At 40.5% G+C, this 18,830-nt stretch overlaps 1 protein-coding gene across 2 annotated transcripts in view; it reads right to left on the bottom strand.

Moving 5' to 3' along the window:
* Nucleotides 1-3,658: 3,658 nt before the first annotated feature.
* MEIOC (meiosis specific with coiled-coil domain) overlaps nucleotides 3,659-18,830 on the bottom strand; it is a 31,392-nt gene continuing 16,220 nt past the window's right edge. For both annotated transcript variants that reach the window (XM_078377798.1, XM_020798011.3), the window contains exons 6-8: nucleotides 11,363-11,497; nucleotides 7,663-7,843; nucleotides 3,659-5,282 (exon numbers count right to left, since the gene is read on the bottom strand). In XM_078377798.1, the coding sequence (XP_078233924.1) occupies nucleotides 5,053-5,282; nucleotides 7,663-7,843; nucleotides 11,363-11,497 (546 nt within the window). In that variant the 3' untranslated portion in view covers nucleotides 3,659-5,052. The remainder of the gene's footprint in view (nucleotides 5,283-7,662; nucleotides 7,844-11,362; nucleotides 11,498-18,830) is intronic.

Below are 18,830 nucleotides of genomic sequence, written 5' to 3'. Positions count from 1 at the left end.
GGAGGCTTCTCTAAAAACTCTGTGGCATAGCCATTGGCTATGATGGAAAGTACCCATTTGTCGGAAGTAATGAGCAACCAATTTGCTAGGAAGGGTGACAAGCGGGTGGTGCAAGAAGAGACGAAAGTGGTGCAAAAGGAGTCAAAGTCCCTGATTGGATTTACGGTCAGGCTTTTTATAGGCGGAGCGTGTCCTTTGTCGTTGGTCATGTCTAGTGGTGTAGCTAGTCTGAGCAGCGTAGTACTTCTGCTTGGCAGGACAGACCTTCCTGGACTGGGAAGAGGTTACAGGGACCTGGCGTTTCCAGGGGTAACGCGGTCTATAGTACGGTTGTGGGACGTAAGCCCTGGCTGCTTTCTTCGCTTCATGGAGACCCTTGAGAATCTCGTCAGTCTTAGGGTCAAATAGTCCCGATCCATCAAAGGGAAGATCTAAGATGCGAGCCTTAGCATCGTCAGAAATGGCCGCAGACTTCAGCCAGGCTTGACGCCGCATGGCGATACTGGTCAGCAAGTTACGTGACACCGCATCCAGGATATGTCTTAAGGAAATCCGCTCCTGACGTATAAGCTGCATGGCTTCCTGATGTAAAGAGAGACCCCTAGGCTGAAGTTCATCAGGTGCAGCTTGCAAAGAAGGCAATGCCCTGTTCCACAAGTGTTGGTGGCATGCCGCCATGGCTGCCACGTAGTTGGCGGCCCTGATTACCAAAGAAGCAAAGGCGTAGGACCGACGTCCGAAGATGTCCATCTTTCTGCCGTCCTTATTATTAGGCGTAGCAGCCGAGGAAGGCCACAAGTTAGACTGAGCCACATCCACTATAAGGGAATTGGGAGGGGGGTGTTTGATCAGGAAGTCCAGCTCAGAGCCTTGAATGCGGTACAGGTTTTCCACCCTCTGAGACATTTGGGGGTCGGAACATGGTTTGTCCCAATGCTGCTTGAGAGTTCTCAGTAGGGATGGAATAAAGGACAGCCGCATTGGCAAGTTCTGGTCCTCATCGATATCCCCGTAAACCTTGTCCGAAGACATCTCAGGAGGCCTTTCTACAGGGAGTTCGAGAGTGGTGGCGATCCGATGGACCATCTGGGAATAGGAAGGAAAATCCGCCGCCGGTGAGACGGGATGTTTGTCAATGATCCCCGAGTCAGGGGTATTATCATTGTGCTGAAGCGTCGGAGAAGCTGAAATCGGTATCGGAATCATCTGAGCCTTCGGGATAGACAGGTTGTGCCATCTGCGGTACCGGATGTCTCGGTATCGGAGGGCCGGGAGGGCGCTTCTTATGGTCACATTCCCGAGGGGGTCGGTACCATGACCCTGCGGAGCATTGATATCCTGAGGATTGATGTTCCCGGTATCGGGAGCCTCATCGGTATCGGAGTCTCGGTCGGTACCAATTAGATCCAAATGAAATGAGTCAGAATCAGACGAAAGGTGACGATGTTTCTTCTTCGGTTGCGGTATAGACGGGCTAGACAGCTTCTGTTTGCGAGGCGGCGCAGTACCGGTGGGTTCGGTACCAGAAGGTACGATACTGTCCCGGGGGATCGGGTGAGATGAGTCGCCATTCATCGGTATCGACGTGCGAGGCGGCATCGGAAAGCTGGGTGGATCGCCGTGTTTTGTTTTCTTCGGTACCGGAGGATCGCCCGGTACCGAGCGGTGTCTCTTCTTGCCAGTATTTGGAGAGGGCGATACCGGGGGCGAGGAGAATTCGTCTGAAGAGTCCGACGAGGACGGAGAGGAGTCGGAAGACAAGTCGCAAGTAGCGAGGCTATACAGGAGGCGCGGATCGTATAGCTTTTGCATCTGCTTTCTCCATTTTTTAAGGTAGCTCTTGGAGAGCTTTAGAGGCGGTGTTTCCTCTGGTAACGCATGCCTCTTAGTGGTTTTGGGGCGAGAATGTCGAGCCCCATGGGGGGAGACCTTTGGTCCCGATTGTCTCGGAGACCGGGAATCGCCAGCAGATGGTACCAAATGCTTGGTCTTCGCTTTCTTCTTTCTAGGAGACGAAGGTAGCATCGGTGTAGGTGGAAATGGAACCTGCGGAGAAGGAGAAGATGGCGGCGAGGAACCCTGGGAAGGGATTTCAATAGGAGACTGTGGGGTCAGCACCGGCAACGATGGAGACGTTGGTGGCAGTAGAATAGGAGTGGCCCGTGGAGGCGAGGGCGGAGGCGGAGGGGGTGGCGAGGCCAGAACCTCGGCTTTCGATGGTTTGGGCGGCGGTTTAGCCTTGGCTTTGCCTTTAGAAGCTTTAGCCTTCCCCTTGGATTTTAAGTCCGGTAAAGGGTCGGGGTCCATGGCTAAAGCAGTTGCCGCCATATCTGGAGGTCGCAACGATTTCTCCCAAAGAGCTGCGCGTAGGCGCTATTCTCTAAGTCTCAACCCCTGCTTGGTAAAACTTTCGCAATGTCGACAGGATTGAGGAACGTGCGACTCTCCAAGGCAAAATAAACACAAACGGTGACCGTCCGTGGAAGGGATTTTCTTCCCACAGGCCGCACAGCTTTTAAAAGTGACCTTGGGGGATCGAGGGGCCTTGGAGGCCATACAAAAAAAAGGCGGGAAAAGGATCTGGGGGGAATGGAGGGAAGGGAAAAAAGGCAAACAGAGTCCAAAGAAAAACACCTCCCCTCCAAAAACAAGTATTGTACTTCCCTGAAGTACTGGTGTGAAGACGGAGCCAAACGAAGAAAAATCTTCAAATAAATTCCACAAATTCACGGAGCTCTAGCTAGGAGACCTAACTGCAGCAGCGGAAAAAATGGAACTGAGGTAACTGTTAGGGCGGGCGGACCATGAGGTCCTGGGGGGGCGGAGCCAAAAGTGTTACTTTAAGCTCTAGAATATTCCGAGACCATCTGCGCACGCGCAGATTAACCCATTAGTGTGATTTCAGAGGCCACGAAGAAGAACAAGTAGTCCCTGACAGGAATCCAGAAAGTTGCAGGTAGGAATGCTCCAAGGGTGAGCTGGTTCACTCCAGCAATTATGTCATCTAATTGACAGAAAAAAAGAGTCAACCAGATTGTCCCAGCAGCAATGGAACAAATGCCTGTCAGATCACATCCTAAATTTTAGCCCAAGCTTGTTTACCATGTTTTTGTGTACCTCTGTGCTTTACTATAAGGCAGAGGTGCTGCGTGACAAGCAGCTGCTTCTCTACTTAGGACTTAATTCATATTGTTTGGGGTGAAACCTGACACACTGAACTACAGTGCTTCAGCTTCCATTTTAGAACTGGTTCCAAAAAAAAGAGTGGCTACAGCTAGCTGTGATTTTTGGGACTATTTAGTACTGCAAGACTTGAAAGCTGGCATCTATCTGTGTGAGAGATTTTAGTGATCAGGAAAAGGTATCACCAGCACTTGTTTTTGGACTATGTAAAAGGATCAACATGCCTTTATTATTATTAGTTCACCTCACTAGGACTGTTCACATTGAGATTTTGTCCACTACATCCTCACTTTAACATGGTATAGGGATAAAATGATTATTGGGATATCTGTTTCTCACTTGGAATCACAACTAGGAGAGATTACCAGAAGAAACAACTTTTCTCTGCTTTCTAGCATGCTCAACAATGCTGTAGATGCCAAGAGCTTTATCTCCAAAAAGCAATATATACATCTAGAAATGATACCAGACCCTCTTTTTTGCAACAAAAGTCAGTTTATTAAGAGAGTAAAGTTAGTACAATGTTTATTTTTACAACATGTAACATATCAATGTCAAAACTCAACCCATCTTTGTGCAGTGGCTACTATGGTGGTGGTATGACTGTGCTGTCATATGTAGTTTATTTTGGCAGCAAAGAAAGTCATTTCAATGATCAAAATGGTCCCCTACATTTCCTGCAATCTCAATCAGTTTCTTACATCATCTAAAGGCAATTTATGTGGTTTGATTACACTTCTTAGCATACCAGCATTTCTAAAAGCTGGACGAATACAGATACTTAAAATATCTGTGCACCTAGCCAAAGGCAGTTCAGTAAATTTTATCCAGACATTATAGTTTATCTTTATGCTAGATTGTTAAAACCCCAGATCTCCTAAGCCACATAATAACATGCTAATTTAATAAATTACCCATGTCCAATAAAAATATATTAATAGATATTAAGAAAAAAACCAAGCATCCAACAGTGCTAAAGTATGCCGAAGCAAAGTGAAAAAAACAAAATATACACCAAACAATCTCAAACCAAACTGGCTAAAGAGTAACCTGAAAGGAAGTGCACTTCATAACTTTTTGATACCCTCCTTTAAAAGTAATAAGCCAAGGGTATTAAAATAATATTCATTATTTCAGTTGCAATGCAACTGCTAAAGACTCAGATAAATGTAAATTTACTTACATTTAAATTCTTTGAAACAGGCAATATTTTATTGATATTATTTAAAATACTAAGTACAAATGATTTTGGAAGCTTTTTTTAAAATATTCCCAAATATGCATGGTTGGATAATGGCTTTAAAATAATATCACTAATTTGAGAAAATCTGGTCAATTTCTTTACTTGCATTTAAATTAAGATTTCAAATCCATAAATAAGTATTTTTAAATATTTTCATTTTCTAAACTTTCATACTGGGTATATTCAGCTGTCTTCTTCCTGTTTCTATGTATTCATTGTCAATAACTCCCCCCCATCAAAACTTGTCTTAATAGACTGCACACAATAGTGCATGACTGTAATTCAAATTCATTATTTGAAAACATTTCCCAATGTAATCTAAAAGAATTTACCATACAGGCAAAATTCTCATTGCATATGCCTGCATTGCAGAATGGATTTATGTTCTACTTTAGCATTTTAAAATATTCTGATTTATTTTACCTAACACATTTGATCAGCCTCATCAATGTATTGATTCTGGCAGCTGTTAACAGACAAGACTTCGCAACTTGTGCTAACAGTTATTCATCAGTTGTTGAACTGTGTTTCTGTATATTTCATTTCCAAAATAAATTTTAAAAGTTCATTCACAATATTTTCTATAATGTGATAGTATACTGATATCTTGTTTTCATTTATTTTTCTCAGTGTTTTTTTATTTCTCCTCTCTGGAGCACAGGGTTACTGCTGTTTATGTGATCATAAGTCTTATCTTCAGATTGGACTAGCTCTTGTAAAGCTTTCTCCACCTCAGCTGATCCAGATGTTGTGGTTGTTTTTGGCAACGTCATCTGCAGAGCACACCACAGTATAGTACGAGCTTTCCGTGTTGCTATGCACATTTCTTTAATCGCCAATGCAAGAGCAAAAACATCTGAAATGGAGAAAAAGATTCCCAACTTTTATGTGCTCAATCACTACTATTTGACACATTACATTTATGTTTTATCCTAATGTCACTGACACTTATGCAAGAGCAATCCCTACCAGAATGGATGCAGTGTCGAACAGCAAAATATCTGAGCTGTGAGTAACAATTAAAAATAACACTATTAATAGTTTACTCTTTACATTTTCTTTAATCTAACTTATATCTTCTTTCGATATATTTCCTTTATATAAATTTTGATAAAATTCTTGTAATATTACTAATTTTTCTTTCATCAGGCTGCAATTGTTGTATCTCTAATCACTCCAACTGTATTTTTTATCTTTTAGTTTGAGATACTCTGTCTAAAAGCTTTGAATTTTTATTACTATACTAAAAAAAATTCACTTCGAGTATATCAAATCCCTCTGAACCTTTTCTAACTCTATGCTTTCTAACTCTTTCCTTTTAGCTTAAATCTCTAGTCGTTTCTTATTGTCTCTATCTATAAAAGATTTGCTTTCTAAATATTTTAATGCTTCTTCTCTTTTTTATATATTTTCTTCTCTCAATTTTTTTATTCTGCATGATTCCCTTATGGTAATTCCTCTCATAACTACTTTCATAGTATCCCATAACACTCCTATTTTACTTCCACCTGCTTCATTTATTGACCATATTTCTATAAATTCTTTTTTAGCCCTATCCATTACATCTATATACTGAAAAATATTGGAATCTATTCTCCATCTTCTAGCCTCTCTATAATCTTTCTGAACTCTCATCTATATCATCATCAACGCATGACATTACTAATACCCCACCTCAACCCACTACATCCTCACAAACAAGTGCTACTTTCCAAGTCCTGCAGAGCTCTAAATTACGCTGGTAAGAATGACCTCAAAAAAGCAGAATCCACACTAAACTTCTTCAAAGAGGAATTTTATAATTATCTTCTAATATTCTTTGAGCTAGTCAACTGTATTAAACATGTCAGTCAAATGTTTCTGTAACCCATCAAATTAACAGACTAAGCAATCAATGATACTTATTTAATACAGGATAAGCATCTATTATGGATGATGAAATTCAAAAAAATTCTACTGGATCCAAGACGCAAGTATTCCCAAGGGCTTCTTTATTACTATGAGTGCTGAAGAGATTTGTGGTTTTAGAATGGGTTTTCTTGTCCTTTAAAGGAGTTTGAGCTGTCATTTCACATAATATGAATGTGTTTAACTAACCAGTCTGTCAGCAACAACAGTTTCAAAATATAGATTAGAAAGAGGAATTATATTTGTGACTACATTATGTAATATCCACTATGTGTTAGGTCTTTAATTCCAGATGAAAATCATTCTGACTGAAATTATTATGGTAAGTGATTTAGCATTCCCAATTCTAAATCTTGCACCAGCATTAGCACTGTCATAAAACCCCTGAAATGCCAGCAAAGGTTTGTGACGATATAGTCATTTCACAGTCAGAGGTGGTACATACTACCTACAATATTTTATTTATTGGTACAGCAAGGCTTTTGTTTGAGTTACAGTTTTCAAATCATCTGTGCCAAGAGAGGTCTTAGAAAAGTCCTGAATCCTACACTAATTTAGAAATTTATTAGAGATGGGCACAAACTGGAAAACCAATGGTTCATGATGGCTTGCAGTTTGTGGCCAACAAACCACGAGCCCCAAGAAAAATTAACCAGTTTGTGGCTCATTTTTCCAGTTTGTGCCTGGGGCCCGCCTACCTTCTTCTGTCTCCTCCTCTTCTGCCACCCACCTGCCCACCCCTTTCCCACTGCCCTTGTCGCCTCCCTGCCTTGTCCTGCTGCAATTGTTTTATCTCTAATGTTAAATGCAACATCAATGGCAACAGACAGGTAAGGGAAGCCAGTCCTCTGGTGCATGCGCCCGCTGTCCAGCTCATAAGAGGCAGCAGACCCAGCTTACAGGAGCTGAGCAGATGCTTCTAAGCATGCACCCACCTATCAGCTGGCTACCAGGCAGATGTGCAGAGGCAGCAGTCCCTGCTCTGGGAAGAATAATGGCCTGTTGTCTCTGAGGATGGTGGCAGCAGCATGACTAGGTAGGGAGGCAAAAGGGGTGGGCAGGCAGGCGTTGAAGGGGAAAATGTTTGGTGCTTTCTTTTGTGTTGGTAAAACAAGATCCGTGAACCAGTTCATGAACCGAACCATGAACTAGCCTGATTCATCAGTTTTTCTGGTCTGTAGTTTGGTTCATGCCCATCTCTACTGCAAACTAATTCAATACATAATGGTTTTCTTTGAACAAAGTAACTCAAAATAAATAAAAGGAAATTGATTTGTTACTGCTAATGGGCAACTTTTAGAAGAGCAAATATAAAAAGGAAAATGCACCTCTATCATCTTGACACCGAGGAGCTCCTTGTCTTTGCCGATGTGAAGCATTGACAATTTCATCCTTCCTACGGGACTGCACAATGTGAATTGCTTCCAAGTGCTTATCAAGGGCTGTAGAAATATTAGCATGAAGAGGAGAACTCCGAAGTCTTTCCATCTTCCCCAGCAGAGTCACAACCTAGGAATATTAAAGGGCAGCAGCAGTTTTCAAACTCTTTCAGTTACTCTCTTTCTGCCAAAAATAGTTGGTTCTACCAAAGGCTTCTGTGAAATACTGTCATCCCTGAGAAGGTCCAGTATCAATCTGTTACCATAAAGATGGTATGTACAGTAACATATAAAATTTTCTGTGGGCCTAACACAGATACTAGATTTATGTTTTTCAAACAGCCTATGCTATCCCTTTAAGGCCAGATTCAAAACAGTTCATAAAAATGGCATAGATGGGATTAGTTTCTCAGTAACCAAGGAGAAAAGCTATACTGAACAGGCCTAATGTATATTTTTTAACAGCAGCCACCATTAACTTTAGTTAATTTCACTATTCATATTATCAGTTACTTCTTTACAACACACAGAAACTCAAAACAGTATTTTTTAAATCATATAATTAGTGGCAATGTAAGAAGGGTAGGCAAGCTATGGCTGAAATCCTTTTGCATGACTTTGCAGATAGACTTTGCTGGAAATAACTTGACCCAACTTAAGAAATCACAGTAGACGTTATTAGTTGCACACTGAGACATGCAACTCAGTATGCAACTGATGTATATGGTAGATTTCTTAACATGGGGTAATTTACCTCCAAAAGTTATGCTGTTCTTCCTAAACTAGTGTAATTAGGTAAGAGGATTTGGGCCTGTAATTGCCAACGCAATAACTTCCAATGTACTCATTAATTAGTTTCTCCCTCTCATATGAGAAAATCACTGCATGATAATCCCAGCAAAGCTATACATTTCTAAACCAAGGAAGCATCTCTAGTTTACACTGGAACAACATATGAATGTGGCTGGAGTACAACAAAAAGACTTTATTATAGTAGATGAATCATGTTGTTTGTGAAATTTCCTTTCCACCTTTCCACTAGAATAGCACTCAAGGTCACTAATCAAAATGAAAGCAATCAAAAACAGATTATACTATAAAGCCATTAAAATACCACATTAATTAAGCTATTAAAATTATCACAAAAACGGTAATTGTTGCATAATTTTAAAAAGCCAGTTTTAAAAGATGAGTCTTCTTCACTCTTCCTAAAAGCAGTGAGTGTGTGAACTGTTTGCAGCTAGGGAATGCATTCCATAATCTGGAAGTCCAAGAAAGCTTTTTCTCATTTGTGTGCCACACAGCACTCCATAGGCAATGGTATTCTTGAGATCTTAAGATTTGTAACAGGACAAGCAATCCCTTATATGGGCAGGTTTCTGTCATTTGGCACTTCAGAAGTTAAAACCAACACCTTGAGCCTGGCATGGAACACAACTGGCAAGCACTGATATTTCTTAGTATTAGATTAACACGATCTTGATATCATGTGTACCAAAAGGTCTGTCGTCCTTTCCTCACGTAGAGTGTAAGTAATCAACGTGCAATGAAACTAAGGCTAAATTATAAAAATGATGAACTAACAATTAAGAAGTGATAGCATGTTTTCCCTTTGACAATTCAGTTTTTTCAGAACTTTGTGCTTCAGCAATCAAACTTAACAATCACTAACAAAAAATAAACTACAGTATTTGCCGGTGTATAAAACGACTGAGCATATAAGACGACCCCCCCCAACATTTCCACTCAAAATATAGAGTTTGTTATATACTCACCGTATAAGACTACCCCCTCTTCCGCACACCTTCCACACACCAAATAAAAGGTGCTATTCATTGTCACCATTGTACGGCCGCAGCACGACCGCAGCGCCTCCGGCCTGCCCCTGCATCTCCCTGTGACCAGCACTAGTGCGCAAGTGCGCATGTGTGAGCTCTGCATAGACAAGGGGTGGGCCGGAGCGCCTCTGCTTCCCACCAAGCAGAACGGGCCAGTCACGCCAAAAAGGCTGGTACCCCTGTCTCGCTGCTGATGCTCGCCGCGGCCGCGCTGGACACCGCATGATACTGGACGGTATGTAGAATTAGGTGGGCGGGCATCAGGAGGCTACTATGGGTACTGGGCAAGCATCGGAAGGCCACTATGGGCAGCTATGTCTATCCCAACTGAAGTGCACTCGACGTATAAGACTACCCCTCCCACTTGGAGGCATATTTTTCAGGGCAAAAAAGTCATCTTATATGCTGGAAAATACGGTAATTTGTTAAATTCAGAATGAGAAAAGTTGATGCTAGGACAATCAGATATATTTTATCACTCCAGGTGCACCACTCCTAAATGTGGAGTTGATCAGCTTATCTAGCTTGATCCTAAGGGACAGGCAACTGTTGCCATTTTAGGTATACAGTATAGAGAAAAGATCACAACTGGGCTAGTGCAAAAGCACTCTTCACCATTACTACCACATGAAAGTACAGGAAGCGTAGACAGGCAATGAGTATTTCCAGACTCCTATTTTAAGAGTGCAATCCCTTCCAGAACAAATTGAATTTCAATTCCCAAGCTAGACTTTCTCTTGACTAGTATCCCTCCAGCCTGTCAGGGTTTAATTTCTGCTTGTCCACTCTGTTGCCAATCCTTATCACATCCCCCAAACAACTTCTGAACCCTCTCACTGTTTCCTTGCTATCAGGTGACAAGGAGAAAGAGTTAGGTATAATTTACATATTGGTGACATATCACTCCAAAACTTCAAATGATCTTTGCCAGCAGCTTCATAGATATTGAGCAACATGGGAAACAGGATAGATTTCTGTGGAAAACAAAACACCAGATACCTTTGGGACAAAGAGTGATCTCTGAGCATCCCTTTCTGGGCAGAATGTAACAGAGAAAGGAAACCACTGCAATACAGTGCTCCCCAATACCCAGTATGCCAAGCAGTCCATGTACGTATAATGTACAGTTTTGGCTCTTTGCTCTCATTTCCTTTTTCTTGTGTGTATTTTCCCCATGTTCTTCTTTTATCTCATTTAACTGTTCTATCTTAAAAAAAATTTCATATTTGAGACAAGAAGAAATGTGTGGAACTAGTCAAGAACAGATGTGAAATGGCCAGCTTTGGACATGCTACTCAACACTTCTGCTATCGTTATGGAAGGTACCGTTGGGGTCCCCAGGATGGAAAATCCGATTGATCATGGCACGTTAGCTGAGATGGTCAAGAAGACCATCCTTGTTCTAACAATAGGGTAATGTTATAATATTATTAAAATAACATCGAAATACTAAGATTATATATTAGGGAATTAAAAAAACTAGTCTATGCGTCAAACTACCTGAGAGGCCAACTTTGCATTTAAAGCAAAAAGCATGCTGATTCTCTACCAATATAATTCCAAGAGCTGTGTGCCTAAGCAATCAGATTAAAAAATTCATTTCTGAATGACCAATCACATAGTAAAGCAAACTAACTTGCTAAATGTGGGAAATGAGAAAAGCTTATTCTACAGTCAGAGTCCAGATAACCAGGAGAGACAGATTACAGAAACAAGCTTGTGCTAATCTGAGGAACATTTAATAAATATTTGGACTGGGAAAGAATTAAAAAAAAAAACAGTCAAAACAAGGTGACATTTAAATAACTTACTCTGGCTTGTTCTCGCAACTGATCCACAATTAAACGATCAACTCGGGATGGATTTGATGTCAGCCTTGGAATTGGAGTATTGTTAGTACTGGACACCTTCTTCCCAGGGTAATTCTTTGCAAGAGCTGATTCAGTCTGAAAAAACACAGAAATCTGACATGTTAAGATGATAAATTATTTTTATCATGATACAAAGCTGTGTTCTCTCTTCTAGGATGCAAATGATATTGCTATAACCAGTGAATATGGACATAGCTGCAGTAACCCAAAGCTCCTGCAGTGCAGCTTGCAATTCTAGGACCAAATACTTTCCAGGAGGTCAGTGGTCTCAAAGGTGATGTTATCCTGCAAAATGTCTGAAACATTCTGTTGCTCAGTGATTTTCCCCCAGGTTTCTCAAGGTCATTGACATTTTAAGGCAAATTAGCTAAGAAGACAACTTTCTTCAATATTGTAAAATAGTATGAGCAGAAGCTTAAATTATACTGAGATTCTGGAACTAAATTTATGGCTTCTTATAGAAGAGCGAGCACCAACTTCTTGCTAAAACTAGAGAGACTGGGAGAGCAACAGCTAGGGGCTAGAACCTTGGGTTTAATGGAAAAAGTACCAATTGACAGCCAGGAGTCTCCAGTCCTGTAGCTATGTATGCAGAGTAGTATTAACGTTTAAACGATGAAGTCTATAAAGGGCTGTGATGACAAATACTGTTGATTCAACCAATATGGAGCACACATTTCCCTTAAATATATCAAACAGGGATAACTCCTTAAGGTTGATAACCCCAGTCAGAATAATTAAGATATAAGAATAATTCATTAAATTTTTGAAAGCATCAAAAATAATGCAGAGATGGTCACATTTAATTGGGAATGCTTTTTGGTGAAACTAATAACAGCTAACAACGTTAGATTATGAAATTCAACATGACTTCCCGATTTTCCTGTTTCATTGTATTTATGAACTTGTTTACTAGCAAAACAAAAGTATATGCTTATGGAGTTCTATAACTAGAACAATTTAAACTAAAAATCTGAGACTACACCAGTACCTATCATAAACAGATGGCTATATAGGGCATGGGATTTTGATATAGTGAAAAAAACCAAGATAATTAGCCAAAATCCTGCTGTGCAGTTACACAGAAGGTGTAATTTTTAGCACTGAATTGTTATAAATTAATAAATTTCTATAGATTTTATCTGTTACATACTAAGTCGTGTAAATCAGCAAGCAACAGGTAATGTCTACAATGATTTCTTATTTTATGCAATTCATCACTAAGTTTCAGCTTTTGTGTAACTGTAATTTCAGCCATTATATTGGACTGAAGGTATCCATCATTTTTGTCTTTAAGTTGAAAGAAATGAAACAAAATTATACAATTTGGACGAATAATTATTATGCCATCCTGTTAAATTTCAATCTATAGCAATTGTATCAGGGTGTTCTAGTTATAAAGCACTCAGGATTTAGTAGTAATTTATAAATCTGTCCTGATGGTGCACTGGGACCATGCACCTTGACCAAGGCCACACAGGTAGAAAAGCATTTAACCCCATAAGCCACACAAGTTCTACCTGATATTGGCTCTTCTCCTGGGAAGCACAGTGTAGATTTGGATTTCTGGCCTCTAGTTCTGCAGCCAGGCACTTCAACCCACAGAGCTAGAAAACTGGCTGTTTTATTTGTTTCAGCAGAAGTAGTACGTTCTATCCAACTACAGTGGTGCCTCGCATAACGATTTTAATTGGTTCAAAAAAAAAAACGTTATGTGAAACATCGTTATGTGAAACACCATTTCCCATAGGAATGCATTGGAAACCGGTTAATCCGTTCCAATAGGCACGGATTGCCGTCCTTAAGTGAAAAAAACCCATAGGAAACATCGTTAAATGATACAATGTTTCCTCCATTGGAATGTATTGAAGCTGACTCAATGCATTTCAATGGCTTTGCGAAGTCAATTTTTGCAAATTTAAGTGTGTCATAAAAGGGTCAAAAGGGACGTGGTGGCGCTGCGGACTAAACCGCAGAAGCCTGTGCTGCAGGGTCAGAAGACCAAGCAGTCGTAAGATCGAATCCATGCGATGGAGTGAGCTCCCGTCGCTTGTCCCAGCTCCCGCCAACCTAGCGGTTCAAAAGCATGCAAATGCAAAGTAGATAAATAGGGGCCACCTCGGTGGGAAGGTAACAGCGTTCCGTGTCTAAGTCGCACTGGCCATGTGACCACGGAAGATTGTCTTTGGACAAAACGCTGGCTCTATGGCTTGGAAACGGGGATGAGCACCCCCCCTAGAGTTGAACACGACTGGACAAAAATTGTCAAGGGGAACCTTTACCTTTACCTAAAAGGATCAAAAATGGTTTTAAATGCTTGGATTAGCTTCTGCACCCTCTAAAACGGATGCAAAAGTTAATTTGGCTTTGATCTGACTTTTCGTTAATTTATGGTGAATTTTTTCCCCCAACTTTTGACAGCTGTCAAAATCTGACAGCTCCATTGTTTTCTATGGGGGAAGAAAAAATTCACAAAAAATTAACGAAGACTCAGCAACTGTTCTAAATGCTTGGGTTCGTTAGAGGACCCGCTAAGTCTGATCTGACCTTTGATCTGACCTTTCGTTAATTTATGGTGAATTGTTTTCTCCCCCACAGGAAAGCATGGAGCTGTCAGATTTTGACAGGTCCATTGGTTCCTATGGGCCGAAAAAAAAATTCACCATAAATTAACGAAAAGTCAGATCAAAGCCAAATCAGGTTTGCACATGACTTAGGGGGTCCTCTAACGAATCCAAGCAATTAGAACCGTTTTTGACCTTTCTAAGACACTTTTTAAATTGAAAAAATAAACATCGTTAAGTGAAGCAGGGGACCTAAATCGCATTCGTTATGCGAAGCATGGTCCCAAACTTCGCTAAGTGAAAATCGCCCATAGGAAACATCGTTATACGGTGCATATTATTTTCTAAAATAACACATCGTTATGCGAATTCACTCGTTAAGCGAGGCACCACTGTATACAACTGTCTTCCAATAACTTAAACAATATGAAGGGTTGTAAATCTAAGTAGCTTTGAAGTTTGATTATCAGATATTATTACTTAATTTTATAAAATATGTTTATACCTCACAGCATGGTAAACATAAACATTATTACTATAAGAATACTTTCCCTCCTTTTCTTGGACACACACCTTAATATGGTGAGTGGACTTGTGTATGTCAGAGAGTCAGAAGGCTAGACTCCACTACAGGCAGAATGTTCACTGTTGAAACATCAGACTAAGATCCATCTACTTGGCAAAAATGGAAGGGGAGATCTTTTTACTCAGAGAAGTGAGAAAAAAGAAAAAAGCAAGAAGTAAGGCCTATTCTGGGCAAAGGCAGAGGAAAACTGGGAGGAGCTTGTGGAGCATGACTGTTATGCTCTTCTAGATTCACTCCTGCCTGGACTGGACTGAGAAAGGAATTAAACCATTCTCCAATGTCTCCTTCCCATAGATCTAGAACCTGACATTTTCCCATAGAAAACCACAAATGGAAATGACAAACTCAAAGGCAATGGAGTGACTCTAATACTGAAGCAAGACGTAGCACAGGCAATTAGGGGCAATAATATAATGTCTGGCTGAATAATATCCATCAGAATTCCAGAAAAACATATGAATATAACCGTCATTCATGTCTATACTCCAAATACAGATACTGAAGAAGATGAAACTGAAAGCTTTTGTGCAAGCATCCAGGAAAAATTTGATAACACTTGAAAATAAAATATGCTTATAATTATAGGTGACAGGAACACAAAAGTAGGAAACAAAGCAGAACCAAACACTGTTGCAAAATTTGACCTAGAGGTCAGAAGCAAAGCAGAAGAATGACTCATAGAGGTCTGTGAAGCCAACCATCTGTTTATCACAAATACATGCTTCAAGCAACCTAACAGTAAACATGGAATTCACCAGATGGCCAATACAGAAATCTAATACACTACAGGAGATAGAGAAGGTATATCCTCTCTGCTGTAACACGACTAGAAGTAGACTGTGGTACTGATCATGAACTGTTAATATCAAACATTAGAGTAAAGCTCAAGAAGAGAACTAAAAGAATCCTAGTGCCAAAATATAATTTAGACAACATTTCTGATGAATTTAAACAGATTTGCATTACTAAACTCAACTGAACCAGAGGAACTGTAGGTTGAAACTGCAGATATTAGAGATGGGCACAAAACATCGATTCAGCAGTTTATCAGCCAAACAGGTGTTCAAAGCCCCGCCTCCTCCAGCAGGCACCCACTCAAAGGCAACGGTCTGGCTTCTTTGCCCTGCCTCCTCTGGGTACTGCTTCTTGAGTGGGCACCTGCCAGAGGAGGCAAGACTGGGAAGTGCTACTCACCTGTTCGTCCAATAAACTGTCATAAACCACCAAACTGGCTATTCTTGTCCATTTCTATTAGATATCAGGGAGAATGCAAAAAGACAATTACTGAAGTTAAAAGATGGATTTGGGAAGAAACACTTAAAACTGCTAATGAGAGGCAAGAAGCAAAAGTAAAAGGTAAAATAAATAGGGTCAGTATCTTAAATGCAACTTTTCAGTGACTCTCATTCAGAGACAAAGAGAACTATTATATTTTATTTTGTAATAGTGTGTATATTGCTGTGCACATGTTTTTATTGTATTGTCTGTAAACTGTCTAGCTGAACTGACAGAAGTGCTATCCAAATGTAAGAATTATCAGACAGGCAACAACAAAAAACACTTCTTAAGCATAACTGTGTGATTGAGCTATGATACACTACATATAGTAAAAGATAGAAACATCTAAATGATCCTGTGTATTCACTTCATATGAGACATTGCCATTATTTTCTCTGAGATACGTTATTTCAGCAAGGCCATAAAAAGAGGCATAGCAAATGAATTGTATGCAAATGTCTAGTATTTTGGTACCTCCACTCAGGGTTCGACTCAGGAAAGACTCCTGTCTCAATCCCCCAATACACAACCACTCAAAGCAAAGAATACTGAGCCATATGGATAGTCTAATTCTGTAGAAGGCATATTCCCATGTTCCTAATTTTTCACATACTGTTTCCTAGTGTTCTTCTATATCCGTGAGACACAAATTGGATCTAAATAATGGTATCAAAATGCCTGTCATGAAGGGCATAGTGCAGAAGGAGGACTACAGTCATGGCCAAAAATATTGGCACCCTTGCAATTCTGTCAGAAAATGCAACCCTTCTCTCAGAAAATTGTTGCAGTTGCACATGTTTTAGTACTCACCTGTTCATTTCTTTGGTTTGCGTTGGAACACACACACACACAAAAGAGAACAGTCAAATCTGATACAATCTCACACAGAAACCTAAAAATACACTGGCCAAAATTACTGGCACCCTGTCTAAATTGTAAGAAATAACTGCTTTTCAAGAATGTGATGTTCCTTTAATTTGTAGATACACCTGTCGCAAGTAAGAGGTGTGGGCAATATAGTAATCACACTTGTAACCAGTTAGGATGGAGAAAAGTTGACTCAACCTTTGTGTTGTGTGTGATACTAAGCATGGAGAAAAGAATGAAGTGTAAAGAGTTGTCTGTGGATCTGAGGAAAAAATTGTGGAAAAACATTGACAATCTCAAGGCTACAAGTCCATCTTCAGTGATCTTAATGTTCCTGTGTCCACTGTGCACAATATCATCAAGAGATTTACAGCCCGTGGCACTGTAGCTAACCTCCCTGGACATGGACAGAAGAGTAAAATTACTGAAAAATTACAACAAAGGGTTGTTTGAATAGTGGATACAGAACCCAGATTAACTTCCCAACCTCAAGCTGGGAACACAGGGGGTACAACAGTGTCAGCTCGCACTATTCGTCACCATCTGAATGAAAAGGGACATTATTGTAGGAGACTCAGGAGGACACCACTACTGACACAAAGGAATGAAAAAGCAAGACTAGAGTATGCCAAAACTTATGCGAGAAAACCACATTCCTTCTGGGAGAACGTACTGTGGACAGATGAGACAAAAGTAGAGCTTTTTAGTCAAGGATAACATGGCACTGTTTACAGAAAAAGAAATGAGGCATTCAAAGAAAAGAACATAGTCCCTACAGTCAAACATGGTTCAAAGATGTTTTGGGGTTGCTCTGCTGCTTGTGGCACTGGATGCCTTATGTGAACAGTATCATGAAATCTGATGATTACCAGAGAATTTTGGGACACAACGTAATGGCCAATGTCAGAAAGCTTTGTCTCCACCAAAGGTTATGAGTCTTCCAGCAGGACAATGACCCGAAACACACTTCAAAAAGCACTAAGAAATAGTTACATACAAAGCCCTGGAGAGTTCTGAAATGACCAGCAATGAGTCCAGATCTGAATCCCATAGAACACCTATGGAGAGATCTCCAAACAGCAGTTGGGAGAAGGCATCCTTCAAATCTGAAGGCCCTGGAGCAGTTTGCAAAAGAAGAGTGATCCAAAATTCCAGTAGAGAGATGTAAGAAACTCATTCATGGTTACAGAAAGCGACTGATTTCAGTTATTTTTTCCAAAGGGAGTACTACCAAATACAGTGGTGCCTCGCTTAACGAGCGCCCCGTTTAACGACAAATCCGCATAGCGATTGAGTTTTTGCGATCGTTTTTGTGATCACATAACGATGTTTTAAATGGTAAAACATCGCTCTGCAATGATCGGTAAGTGTTTCGCTTACCGATTATCGCATAACGATGTTTTTCCAACAGCTGATCAGCGGCTCCAAAATGGCTTCCGGGTAAAGAAAATGGCCGCCTGCTGTGTTTTCGCGCCCTTTCCTTGCTTACCGGGCAGTGAAAATGGTGGCTATATGGAGGATTTTCACATGTGTTTTAATGTGTTCCTATGGGCTTTTTTGTTCGTATAGTGACGATTGTTTTGGAATGGATTATCGTCGCTATGTGAGGCACCACTGTATTAAGGGTGTAAATATTTTTGGCCAGTGCGTTTTTGGGTTTCTGTGTGGGATTGTATCAGATTTTACTTTTCTTCTCTAGTTTTTTTGTGTTGTTCCAATGCGAACCAAAGAAATGAACACCTAGATCTACCCGGATCACCCGCACGAGCCAGGAGGTGAGGCTGAGGAGCCTAACACCGAGGGAGGCCCGGAAGGAAAGAACACGAAATCGGGCCTTCTCGGCGGTGGCTCCTCGCCTCTGGAACAACCTTCCTCCAGCGATTCGTGTGGCCCCTACGCTGGGCACATTCAAGAATCAGCTAAAAACATGGTTATATGTTCAGGCCTTCCCTCCTGTCAATACTTAATTTTCTTTTTCTTTCTATTTATTTTTTGTTTTATTATATGTGGTGTTGTTTATTTGTAATAATTTTTAATGCTTTATTGTATATTGTTATGGAAGCCGCTCAGAGTGGTCAATCCGACCAGATGAGTGAGATATAAATCAAATAAA

Source organism: Pogona vitticeps, chromosome 6 (assembly GCF_051106095.1).
Source record: "Pogona vitticeps strain Pit_001003342236 chromosome 6, PviZW2.1, whole genome shotgun sequence".
In the NCBI taxonomy this organism is placed as follows: domain Eukaryota; kingdom Metazoa; phylum Chordata; class Lepidosauria; order Squamata; family Agamidae; genus Pogona; species Pogona vitticeps.
Note: the sequence above shows the minus strand (reverse complement) of the source record. Positions and strands in the feature narration are given on the sequence as shown.